The sequence below is a fragment of the Arachis ipaensis genome, chromosome B1 (assembly GCF_059453495.1).
Source record: "Arachis ipaensis isolate K30076 ecotype BB chromosome B1, ASM5945349v1, whole genome shotgun sequence".
Lineage (NCBI taxonomy): Eukaryota > Viridiplantae > Streptophyta > Magnoliopsida > Fabales > Fabaceae > Arachis > Arachis ipaensis.
The window spans coordinates 49,386,111-49,399,772 of record NC_142436.1 but is presented as its reverse complement, the minus strand read 5'-3'; the positions used below and the strand labels follow the sequence as shown (position 1 = coordinate 49,399,772).

The 13,662-nt window shown below is 30.0% G+C and overlaps 3 protein-coding genes across 3 annotated transcripts; 2 read left to right on the top strand and 1 right to left on the bottom strand.

Annotated features, from left to right (window-relative positions):
- Positions 1 to 1,757: 1,757 nt before the first annotated feature.
- LOC107630164 (putative lipid-binding protein AIR1B) lies at positions 1,758 to 2,543 on the top strand. The gene has a single exon (XM_016333229.3). It carries the CDS (start codon positions 1,839 to 1,841, stop codon positions 2,286 to 2,288), a length of 450 nt encoding a protein of 149 aa, XP_016188715.1. The 5' UTR covers positions 1,758 to 1,838; the 3' UTR covers positions 2,289 to 2,543.
- Positions 2,544 to 6,640: 4,097 nt separating this feature from the next.
- On the bottom strand, positions 6,641 to 9,137 carry LOC107606733 (uncharacterized). The gene is made up of 3 exons (XM_088500075.1): positions 7,364 to 9,137; positions 6,882 to 7,253; positions 6,641 to 6,792 (listed from the first exon to the last, which is right to left on the bottom strand). The coding sequence occupies exons 1-3, from the start codon at positions 9,135 to 9,137 to the stop codon at positions 6,641 to 6,643; spliced, it is 2,298 nt and encodes a 765-aa protein (XP_088356201.1).
- A 3,147-nt stretch (positions 9,138 to 12,284) lies between these two features.
- Positions 12,285 to 13,052, top strand: LOC107643530 (lipid transfer protein EARLI 1). Its single transcript, XM_016347209.3, has one exon. It carries the CDS (start codon positions 12,379 to 12,381, stop codon positions 12,790 to 12,792), a length of 414 nt encoding a protein of 137 aa, XP_016202695.1. The 5' UTR covers positions 12,285 to 12,378; the 3' UTR covers positions 12,793 to 13,052.
- Positions 13,053 to 13,662: the final 610 nt, after the last annotated feature.

Here is a 13,662-nt window from a genome sequence, read left to right as displayed (position 1 = left end):
AATCGTAAATGTTGCCATTCAATGAGTCAGAGGATCCCAATTGATCAATCTTACGGTGGAATCGGGTTCCTTGATAGATGCAAAAACATTGAAATTATGGATCCACAAGTTCATCATGTAGTCACAAGAGTCCAAAACCTTATTACCTGATAATACTATCTGCCAGCTAAAACTTTCACGTTCACACATGTTCACTTCATTAGCTTAATTTGTCTTAAAGTCCATTTAACTATTTTCAGCATACAGTTTGCATGGTTATGAATATGCAGTTTGTAAAAATAAACATGGATCTGAGCATCAAGAGAAGATAGAGTTATAATGTTACTTTTGCTCTTTTTTTTTTTTTTTTTAAGATTTATATGACAAACATACAATGACAGAAAAGGATATAAAGTAATTAATAGGTTCGTCATAAAACTATTTCTTTTAAAATTTAAATTCATAAAAAAAACATACGATAAATAATTATATTTTTAATATGTTTCTTTAACTGAAAATTTTTTTAAAATTTGCTTGAATATGTGCATAATTTTTTTTTAAATATGTCTTGTACTAAATATTTTTTGTTAGAATCTAAAAGAGATTGAACTCTATAAACCTTTTAATCATATAAATTCTAATACAGTATCATTGAATTACTCTAAAAGTTAACTTAATAGGAAAAGATAGATAAATAATTATTTATTTATATTTTTAATACACTTTTTTATACCAAAACCGTTTTTGGATTTGCGTGAACTTTTTGTATTAATTTTTTTATTTATCTTTTTTTTTTGTTGAGAATAACAAAATTCGAAATTTGAATTCTAAATTCTTTGATTATAAAAATTTTGATATTATATCATAAAACTACTCCTACAAATTTAAATGAATAAAAAGAGACATGTAATGATTATATTTTTATCATGGCCGTTATTTCTTAATTTTCTTGATAGCACTCATTAGTTTTTATATCTTATTTTTAATATAACTTTTTTCTTACTGTGTGTGCTTACAGTAGTAAGTCTATATTATATAAAATGATTATCGTATTTTTTATATCAAAATACATCTATGTATAAGGTAAAACAGTGTATTATATATAATAATTAAAGAAATGAAGTATTATTAGAGATATAGTTATTATTTATGTGTCTTATTTTCTACACTTAATATTTTATAAAAGAAATAATTTTATGATATGATATTAAACAAAAGACATATATAAAATTTATATAAATCTAAAACTAACTCTTGCATGAGTGAATACGTTAAAAATATGATCATTCTATATATATTATATATGTAAAGTTTAAACAAATTTTTCTCTTTCACTAAATAAAATGTAAAATATATTTTATGTTCATATCATGTATGTTATGTCAAATAATAAAGAAATTATATCGATTTACTAAGACAAAAATAAATATTAAAATATTTCTTATAAAGTCCCTATTCCGATCTTTAATTTATTTGAAATAATAATAATAAGGGGAATGCTAGGGGGACAATGACTTTGTTGAACAATATGAACAACCACCAATCAAATAAAAACACACTATACCTCCAAATTAACCCTCTAAATTTTAATATTAAAATAACCATCCGTACACTAGTAAAATGAACATCCGATACATCTATTGTTTACATTGTTTAATATTTTCATTATTTACCTATACTTTTCCTAATAATAATTGTACGTCCACTCATCAATATTTAAAGTTAGAACAACTCATCACCCTCGCACTATATAAACAACCGTTCACTCCAAGTATTTCCCATCTTCAACAAACACTAATATCTTAATTAAGCTCAAGCACTTGTGAGTGAGTTACATAACTAATTATTAAGTTGAAGAGATGGCTTCCAAAACCACTTCCCTTGCTCTTTTCCTCACACTCAACATCCTCTTCTTTGCACTTGTTTCCGCTAACAATGCACCATGCCCTCCTCCACCAAAGCACAATAAGCACCACCACAAGGGTGGATCGGGTGGATCTGGTGGATCCGGATCCACCCCATCCACACCTTCCGGCGGGGGTGGCACTGCAGCCTGCCCACGTGACGCACTCAAACTCGGCGTGTGCGCCAACGTGCTCAACGGTCTGTTGAATGTGACTTTGGGGCAGCCACCGGTGGCCCCTTGCTGCTCCCTCCTAAACGGCCTCGTCGACCTCGAAGCCGCCGCGTGCCTCTGCACCGCCCTTAGGGCAAATGTTTTGGGCCTCAACCTCAACCTTCCCATCTCCCTTAGCTTGCTCCTCAATGTTTGCTCAAGGAAAGTGCCACGTGGCTTCCAATGCAACTAAGCAATGATGCAAAATATATTTATGGTATTAGTTGTTGTTTTAATTTCCATTATTATTGTTTTCGTTTTCTTAATTTTTCATTATTAATTGGTGTGTGATTCTTGTACGTGCATGGAGAGATTAACTTCTCGTTATTGTCCCTTCAATTCATTGTATGCTTTATCTTTAGAGTGTAAGGGTCTCTCTGAAGCTGTTGAGCTATAGTGTACTTTATTTGATTGAGAAATGATTATATATTCCAATAACTTTTTGTTATTTTAATCTCTCTTTTCTATTATCAGCAAGCTAATAAATTATTTTCGCTTTCTTACTTTTTTCAACAACTAACAAGATAAAATTAAATCAGAAAAAATAAAATAGAAAGGGAGAATAAAAAAAGAAAATAAAAACAAGCATAATGTTAATAAACCCCGGTATGGGCCCGTGAGAAGATTCTTGTATGGGACATGTCTAATCATTTTTTTTAATGGGCAAATCTAATACAACATAAATTAAGTGGACCTTGTTGGATTTTTATAATGGCAAATGTTTTGGTAACAAAAATAATTAGCCAAACATAATTTGAATTTATTTTATTTTATATTTATTAATTATTATAATAATTAATGAATGTTAGATAAGAAAAATTTTAGTTATTTTTTATTTTTTAATATTATTATTTTATAATTAAAAAAATATATAACACAATATATTAAATGATCAATAATTAAACTTTAATCATGTTGTAATATAAGAAGCTAGAATTCTAGAAATAAATATGTCGCATAGTAAAACCAAAACTAATTAATTAAATAAAGGTCATCAAGGCCAAAAATGGTAAAGACAAAGAAACGGCCATTAAATTTGCTGTCTCCTACGAGTTGCTTATATATTAGGGTTATAATTAGTATATCAATGAGAAAAATAAAAAAGTTATTTTTTAACTATTTATTCTCTCTATGCTACATATATAACTATTTATTTTGAAAAAATAAAAAAGTTATTATCAAAATTCTGAAAATTAAATCGGTGAAACTAAAAATATAATAATTTAAAAATTCAACTAATATTCAATTAGAATTAAATCGGATATAATAAAATAATATATTTATATATAAAATATACGTATTTTTTAAGAAAATAAATTTTTATATTTTTATTATTTTAAACTGATTAACTATTAAAAAAGAAGACCAATACCACCAGTTTGTTATTTTTTGACCTACCTTTTTAATTTTTAACTAACTGACAATCAATTTTTATTTTAAATCAGATTGGTTAGTTGTCCTCTAGTGGAGTAGTGGTTCCAGTTAACCACTTCGAAGCGATCCGGTGCTCAAAACTTCGTTCTTATGGTAGGAGTGAATCAATCATCCAAAAACTAAAAATGAAATAAATAAATAAAAACTAATAATTTACCCCACATGGCCACATACATACCAGTTGGGGAAGAATAAAGATCAAACTACGACTCTATTTGCCTATTGCTATAATGTATGGTCAAAGGTAAATTAAATTTATTTCTCTTATTATTTATATAAATTTCAGGAGAAGTTATATTCATTATTGGTTTCGTTGACGTTTGTTGTGACAAGTTTGTCTTTTCAATGGTATGAATTTCCATACAGCTTCAATTCCATACATATATGGTTACTAGATAGCCATTAAAATATATTAACCTTGTGCATTTGAGATGTGCCCTTATATACCAAAATTCCTTTTAGTTGTTATTTAATATGACAATTAATCAAAGCAAATAGACATGTTTTTTCCCATGGAATATGTCTTTTTGATAGTATGAGGATATATTTAGGTTAATGTATACAATAATAATTTATTCAGGATACAGAAACTTCTGATCTTATTAAGAATTTTAATAACATTGAGTATATGTATAGTTGGCAGATTAAAAAAAAATTGTAACAAAATTATTTCATTTGGGTTCATAATAATAAATATAATTTTGTTAATTTATACACCAATTAAAAAATACAAAATCATATCACCCAAAATCTCAAATCCCAGAACTAAATAGAAACTGATATACCATGTCGCCTTTATTATATAAGGTTTAATTACTCTATTGGTCCTATAGTTTCGTGAAATTTTTAATTAGGTCTCTATACATTTTTTTTAATTGGGTTCCTGCACCAAAAATTTTTTTTCAATTAAGTCCCTCTTAGTAGTAATTGGTTTAATTTTATAAGGACCCAACTAAAAAAAAGAATTGATACAGGGACCTAAATAAAAGAAAAAAAAGTATAGAGACCCAATTAAAAAAAATTTTGGTACAAGAACTCAATTAAAAGAAAAAAAAAATATAGAGACTTAATTAAAAATTTTGTAAAATTATAGGACCAGCAGAAAAATTAAACTTTTATATAATTATATTGTATTTTTTTATTGTATACTCAATCAACATTGCATATTGTATGGAGGGTAAAGCCGAACGATTCTTAATAAATATTATATAAAAATGTGATAGATATTATAAATTAAAAGTAACATTTTTAACAATGGAAAATACTATATAGTATATATACAAAGAAAATGTTTTGTGCAATAAACAAAGTGAATCATATTTCACACATCTGATCTCTTTTATTTTTCAATAATTTTTTCTTTTGTAAAACAAAAAAGCATGGTGTGTGATACATGATTCACTTTATTCATTATTGCACAAAGATTTTCTTTCTACATATATATTGCATTACACTAAAATTAAATGTGCAGTTTAAACACACATGCCCCGATTGATTTTATTTTATTTATTTTTAAAATTAGCTTTTTAATTTATTTGACACAAAATTGTTCAATATTATATGTAATTAATTCTTTTTACTTACAAATTTCTAATTTCATTCCTTCATTTAAAATTAAATATATGTCTATAAATAAAATTTAATATTTTAAATAATTTTTTTACTTTTAATATTAAAAAGTTTTTCTACAACATTCTTACTTTTTAAAAAGAAAAAAATTAACTGCGATAATTGAATAAACATTAAGTACATATATCCTTTTATTTATATATTAAAACATTTTATTTATTTATATAATTTTAATCATTACTAAATTTGTTTATTTCTTTTTTTAACTAATTTTTATAGTTTTAAACACGTATTTTAAGACGGGAAATTAACTATATACATTTATTGTTATTGTTATTTATCATAACATATCTAGAAGCAGAGGTTCCAGGGCATCGTTAATTTCTTACACTTATAAATCATGCATGGGACCTCTCTTCTCTTCCACATGCAAAAAGTTGCGTCCGAGTAAGTCCGTAGTTCTTCTATAGCACATTATTTTATTATAATAAACCATTTATGAAATCGAAATAATTACTTATTACAGGTTTTTTTAATTTTATTAGTTTAAATTTAAGAAAAATAAGTTTATAATATAATATTAGAATTTATCTAATTTAATATTATTATTGAATCACTTAACTGCCTGCAAATATTTACACTCTAAATGATCATTTTTAAGCGTGAAAATAATTGTTTAACAAGAATTTCAAAAAAAAAAATATTTATTTACTATTTTTTTGGTTTAGACTTGCAAGCAAATTGTCTAGGGTTTGAGCAATCTGCACCAGTTATTTAAATATTGTGCATATATGTGAAATTCTCTCTCTCTCTCTCTCTCTCTCTCTCTCTCTCTCTCTCTCTCTCTCCAACAATCTGCAACGTCTACCACTCTCCACAATCGTTGTAACGATTCTATTTTGTCGTTTCAGATATACGATGATCTTGGTTGAACTTTTTTTTTTTTCATAATTCATTCTTCTTTTTCTTATGTTATTTTTCAAATTTGTAAACCTCCTAATTCATTCTTCTTTGTCTTCAAATCTTTAAGGCCTCCTAATTCATTCATTCATTCATTTTTTTCTTAGTTTTTCAACCAGATTGCTAAACTCTAGACGAGTTAAGCTAGATCGATCAGACCCTAAGCAGCCAATCAACTTCCAAGATAAAAAAAAATTGAATTTAGTAAATAAAACCTTTATATTTTCCAAGGTTGCGAGAACCGGACCGGTCATCGAACCGGTCAAGTGACTGGTTTAATGGTTCAATGGTTCAACCGTGGTTGAACCGGTTTAATTAAATAGAGAGCGAAATTATAAAAAATTGAATACATAATTTTAAAAAGTTAAATTCAATAATTTTTAAACTAATAAGATTCAAAATTTAACAATTTCACAAAATGAACAATACATAATTTATCATTAAAAGGCCATAAACAACTTCAAATGACAATATTCAAAACGCACATAAATGACAAATGACAAAGTAACAAACACAATGTTTTGCAACCAAAAGAAACAATGTTCAACAAACAATACTTTAACTAAACAAAGACACTACTCATCAGAAGTCATAATCATCATTAAGTGTTCCGATGTCTCCATCATAAACAGGTAAGCCAAAGCCAGCATCTTCAGAAATATCACCAAAAGAAGTATTTGAGGATTCAATTACAACATCAGGCATATCCACTTCAACTTCCATGTCTCCACCATCTAATAAAATAGAAAGAAAACTCAATAAGAAATCAATGTTAATGACATGTATCTTTATGGAAGGAAACAAAGTTTGCTATGTCACTCACCATTAGGATACGAAGGCATAGCATTATCAGTGTATATTAAACTTTCAATGCCTTCAACATCTCCATTAGTAAATTCAGGATCATCCTCATCTGCCATTACCCAAAAATCTACTGTGTCAATGCTTTGAATGTCAATTGGGTCATAATTCCTCTTCTTTCGATGCAACCTAGATTGAAGGCGTAGGTTATAGGTGACATAAACAATGTCACTTAACCTTTGATGCTCTAATCGGTTCCTCCTCTTTGAATGGATTTGTTCAAAAAGGCTCCAGTTCCTCTCACATCCAGATGAAGAAGAGGTTTGATGAAGAAGACGAACTGCCATTTTTTGCAAATTAGGAGCACTCCCACCATGTAGCCTCCACCATTCACCTATATAGATATAAAAATCAAATACTTTTTAATGTTTACTAATTATCACCCAACATAATAAACTTTGAAACTAAACTGAACTTGGATATGAAATAAGTCAAATAACTTACCAGGTTCGAGTCTTGATGCCGCTCTCTTAGCACTTTCCCTCCCAAAACTTTCTTTACAATCTCGATACAGCTGTATCTCTTGCATTGCAGCAACTGAGTCATCACAAAGTGTTTCAACATCAAGCAAATCAAGTAAAGATCTCAAAACATTTGCCTTCTCAACAAAACCCTCACTGTAGAAAATGCCCGGATTTAAAAAGTACGCTGCCGCATGGAGATCACGCTTCAAATGCTTATCCCACCTCATTTTCAAGATACTCGTGTATGGCGTATAAGCAGCTTTCCGATTTTTGAACATGGTCTTGATAGCCTTTTTTGCTCTTTGCATGCCTTCATACACGATTCCCAAAGAGGGTTTTTCATCAGCATCAACAAGCCTCAACAACTTAATAAGAGGACCAACAATTTTCACAGTGGTAAAACAGTCTTGCCAAAACTTACTATCCAAGACAATTGAGCTAACCATCTTTCCATTAGCACTTTTGGATAACTTATGAGAAGTAAAATATTGGTCTACCATCAATGTCTGCAAATCTACCTTGTGATCATATATACTTTTCAAAGTAATGAAAACAGTGGCAAAACGTGTGACTCCTGGTCGAACAATTTCTGTCCAACTTTTTCTTTTTCTAAGCCAAGACAATAAGATCATATGATTGTAGACAAACACAGTCACTTTTGAAGCACGGGAAGCAAGGTTAAATATATGAGGAATACTTGCAATATCTTTCAATATAAGATTGATACAATGGGCAGCACAGGGAGACCAAAATATATTTGGGTATTTTTCATGAATAAATTTTCCAGCAGATACATAATTAGCAGCATTATCAGTGACCACATGCACAATGTTACTAGGCCCAACCCACTCAATAACATCAGCAAACAAATTAAACAATGCATTGGCAGTTTTTATCACATCAGAAGCATCAACAGTCTTAACAAACGACATACCAGCAGGACAATAAACTAGAAAGTTAATTAAAGTTCGTTGCCTTTGATCAGTCCACCCATCTGCCATCAGTGTACAACCCGTGCTTTTCCATGAGCTCCTATACTTTTCAACCAGCAACTGACACTCTCTCTTAAGATCAGCCAGCAAATGAACTCTCATTTCATCATATGAAGGTCCCTTAAAACCAGGTCCAATTGCAGCAACACCATCCAATGCAGGTTGAAAGTAAGGTGATTGAATTGCATTGAAAGGAATACGTGCATCAACAATCCATTTGGCAAGTCCCAACTTAGCCATGTGCACAATTTCTTTGCTAGCCAAAACACTTCTCAAAGTTGGTTGAGATCCTGGAGTAGTTCTTTCTTTAAAGTAACTTCCAATTTGTGTAGCTACTACAGCTCTTCTCTTTCCTTTGTCTCCCGTTGTTGTAGGAACAGCAGCTTGTATAGGGTTAGGCGATTCAGCCTCTTGTGCATGTGCTTCCCCACCATAAGCCTCCTCCTCAAATTTTCTTTTCTCCATCTTATTTTTCTTGTTTTCCATCAGAATCCTTTTGAATTGAAGTTCAACTTCTTCAGTTACTTTGCTACATACTTTGATTTGTCCAGGAATTTTCACAAGATGATATTTCATCCTATATATCCCCCCTCCATTATAAGTGTTCAAACAAAAAATACACGTATATTGTGCCTTATTATTTTTATCATATTTCACAGTGAAATATTCCCAAGCCGGGTCAGATTTTCCTCGAGAGGAAGCTGTCTGAGATTCTTGTCCAGCATTATGTTGTTGTTGTTGATCATTTTGTGACTGTTCCATCTAAATTCAGAATGCCAGCAATCCAGAATCTAGAAATATATCAATTCATAGTTCATAGTTCATACAATTTATAATTTTATATGCATTCAATAGAGCAGAATCGCAAAATAAAAAAAATAAACAGAGCAGACTTGACAAGATTAAAAAAAAATAAAAATTGAAGAACAGAGCAGAACATAATTTTCAATTTCAACATGCATCAATTTTATTCCCAAATCCAACATACAAATATACAACAAATTCATGTGGAATAAACAGACTTGACAAGATTAAAAAAAAAAAAATTGAAGAACATAGCAGAACATAATTTTCAATTTCAACATGCATCAATTTTATTCCCAAATCCAACATACAAGTATACAACAAATTCATGTGGAATAAACAGACTTGACAAGATTAAAAAAAAAATTGAAGAACAGAGCAGAACATAATTTTCAATTTCAACATGCATCAATTTTATTCCCAAATCCAACATACAAGTATACAACAAATTCATGTGGAATAAACAGACTTGACAAGATTAAAAAAAAAATAAAAATTGAAGAACAGAGCAGAACATAATTTTCAATTTCAACATGCATCAATTTTATTCCCAAATCCAATATACAAGTATACAACAAATTCATGTGGAATAAACAGACTTGACAAGATTAAAAAAAAAAATAAAAATTGAAGAACAGAGCAGAACATAATTTTCAATTTCAACATGCATCAATTTTATTCCCAAATCCAACATACAAGTATACAACAAATTCATGTGGAATAAACAGACTTGACAAGATTAAAAAAAAAAATAAAAATTGAAGAACAGAGCAGAACATAATTTTCAATTTCAACATGCATCAATTTTATTCCCAAATCCAACATACAAGTATACAACAAATTCATGTGGAATAAACAGAGCAGACTTGACAAGATTAAAAAAAATAAAAATTGAAGAACAGACCAGAACATAATTTTCAATTTCAACATGCATCAATTTTATTCCCAAATCCAACATACAAGTATACAACAAATTCATTCCACATTTGATTAATCATATAAAAAAAATAGAAGAACAGAAGCAAAAAAAAATTGAAACAGTATACATACACTGAACAAATACTAGAAACCCAGATCTTACCTCAAGAGAAGAACGAAGAAAAGCCAGAAAACAACACAGCACGAACAGAAGCCACAAACCCAGAAACCAAGAAGCCAGAAACGGAGAAACCCAGAAACCCAGAAGCCAAACGGAGAAACCCAGAAACCCAGGTGCGCGACGGTGCGCGAACGTCGGCGACAGTGCGCGAACGTCGGCGACGGTGCCTGAACGTAGCCGAACGTCGGGTGTTCTTCATGGCGCCCTAAGATTCGTTGTGTGCAGAAGCTGCTTCAATTTCGGAGAGTGGAGAATAGATTGGGAGTGGAGCTGATGGTTGGGAGTGGCAATGGAGGTTTCTTCAATCTTCACTCTTCAATCTTCAGCAATGTTCTTCGAATGTTTTGGAGAATAGGGTTTAGGGATTTTGCCTTTGGATTTTCAATTTTAGGAGTGGCAGCCTGCAAGTTACGCGTTATTCATCTTTGTTTTTTTTTTTTTTTTTTTTTACAAACGACGTCGTTTTACTAGCAGAAGGAAAAACCGGCGCCTATAAAAACCGGACCGGTTCGCTCGGTTCACCGGTTAACCACCGGTTTGATCGGTTTTTTACAAAGCGGTTTTAGAGGTGGACCGGACCGGTTAGGAGACCGGTTTCCGGTTAACCGGGTTGAACCGGCCGGTCCGGTCCGGTTTTCAGAACATTGATATTTTCTATTAGGATATAATTTTTTTTTAATTATTTTTAGAAATAATTTTCGTGAAGCAGTGTATAATAAATTTTACATCTCTCAAGAATAAAGTCTCTAGAGATTTATAAATGTGAAGCATTTTTGATCCTATAGGCTAGTTTTTGAAAATGATTTAGGCCACCTAATCTCTATTTTAACATGGTAACAGAACATCTATAATTAAAAGTCTAGAATTTGATTCTTATTAAAAATGTTAACAAAAATTCAGCATAAGACAAATAAAAAAAAAAAAAAAGAGATTTTTATATGCAGAGAAGTATTAGAGATATAATCTCCATGTACTTCCTTTTTGAGCACTTTTTATAATATCTATTTCAAACGCATTTTTAAATTTTATTTGTTCTTTAATTTTACAAGGAAAAAATGGAGAAAGGTTTAGAGTATAAAGTAGGTTAAATTTTACACTACAATCCCTTCTTTTTAAATCAAATAACACAAACACTCTTTAAAAAGTACTGATTAGCATTTAGCAAAATACACATAAAAAGGTTAAGTATATTCTTAAGGGTTAATTACTCTCTTGATTTTTATAATTTTATACTTTTATACTTTTTTTTTTCAATTAGATCCTATATTACTTTTAATTTTATAAGTAGATCTTTTCTAGTATAAAAAATATTAAAATTAATTGAATATTTTTTAAAAAAATTAAAAGAATCTAGAATTAAAAATATAATTAAATTTTTTATCACATATTTTTTTAGAGAAATATTTCTCTAAAAAAAATGACTTAATTATATATTAATATTCTGTTAATATTAATATTTTTAACATAAAAATAATTTAAAGATTTAATTAAAAAAATATAAAAACTTAATTATAAATTTAACAAAATTATAAAGGTGAATAGAATAGTTAAACCTATTTATAAAGAATAAGATACGGGTATCTTTATTTATGATTATATAATATAAGTTAAACTTGCTTGTTGATTATGTACATATATTATTTTCCACTAATGAGACAGACAAGTATGGTCTAGAGAACGTTACTAACCCACAAGTTCATATATGTGTAGTCCCCACATCCTCTCTTATTATTTTCCAATAATAAGTCACAAATGGCCAAAACCTTAATGTATACGTGATTACTCTGCCAGCTACAACTCTCATGTTCACACATGGCCAATTTGATTACCCTAATTTGTCCCAAACTCGTTTTATATTTATTTTTAAAAATAACAACAATAATCATTGTACCTTCACACAATAATACTTAACAAGTTAGAAAACAACTGATCACCCTACACTTTGGTGCACTCAAATTGGGTACCACCACCACCACTATAAAACCCGTTCCATTGAATAATAACTTACACACTTTTCTCTTAATTAAGAACTAGCAATAGCTAATTAGGGCACTTAATTTACGAGTTGTTAGTTTAATATAACGAATTCTAGAGTTTGAGATGGCTTCCAACAAAGCTAGTTCCTCCATTGCTCTTTTCGTCACACTCAATGTTCTCTTCTTTGCACTTGTCTCCGGATGTGGAAACAAATGCAATAGTCCCGGTTCCAATCCAAATCCTAACCCTAACCCTAACCCTAGTCCTTCAAGTGGCGGATCATGCTCACGTGATGCGCTCAAACTAGGCGTGTGCGCCAATGTGCTCAACGGTTTGTTGAATGTGACTTTGGGACAGCCACCAGTTACCCCTTGCTGCTCCCTCCTCGCCGGCCTCGTTGACCTTGAAGCCGCCGCGTGCCTCTGCACCGCTCTTAGGGCAAATGTTTTGGGCATCAATCTCAACCTTCCCATCTCACTTAGCTTGCTCCTTAATGTTTGCTCAAGGAAAGTGCCACATGGCTTCCAATGCAACTAATGAAAAGCTTTGAGGGCAAATGATGCATCAAATTAAAGGTCATGATATTTAATTTGTTACATTTGTGAGTTTTCACTGTATTTCTCAATTCTATGTTGTGCGTGTGTAAGAGTGTACGTGCATGGATAATTAACTAATGGTTATTATCTATTCAATTCATTGTGTGTTTCACTTAAAATAATAGCTCCAAAGCTATTGTTGAGCTAGTGTTATTTATTTGATTGAGAAATAACAATGATTATATGTAATTTATTTGTTAATGTATGAATTTTTTTTCTCTTTTTATTTTTTATTTTTTATTTTTTTGGTCTTCCAAGCAATGTGCTACAAGAGATATAGAGTAAACCAAAATTAATAATGATATAATAAAGAAACAAATTATTTAAACTTAATTGAAGGTGACATAATAGCTGAAATCCAGAATTAGACAACATAGGGACAATAGTTAATTAAGGTATTAAGATCCATGCATCAATATAAACAAATTCAAGAGGTCCATTGAATTGAAAATTATTACTTAAAGTAAATGTACAAGTTGATGCATATATATTAGTAAAATAATATAATAATGTTCATAAACAACAGAATCAACAGGTACAACAGCATTATTCAAGTTCCAAGAGTTCAGAATGAAGATACAATTTGCTTAGAACAATGGTCTAATCCCCTGCTAATTACAATTCAACATGATGATGGTGTTCCTTGAAGGAGGGCCGCATGAGTTATCTGAAACTTAATGATAAGATTATACTATTTACAAAACTAGCTTTTTAAAAAGAGAAAGTATAGAAACCTAACTTTCAGTTGTTTAACATAAGTCAATTTTAGGGTTTAGGTTATGATTTAGAATTTAGGATTAGGTATTTATGA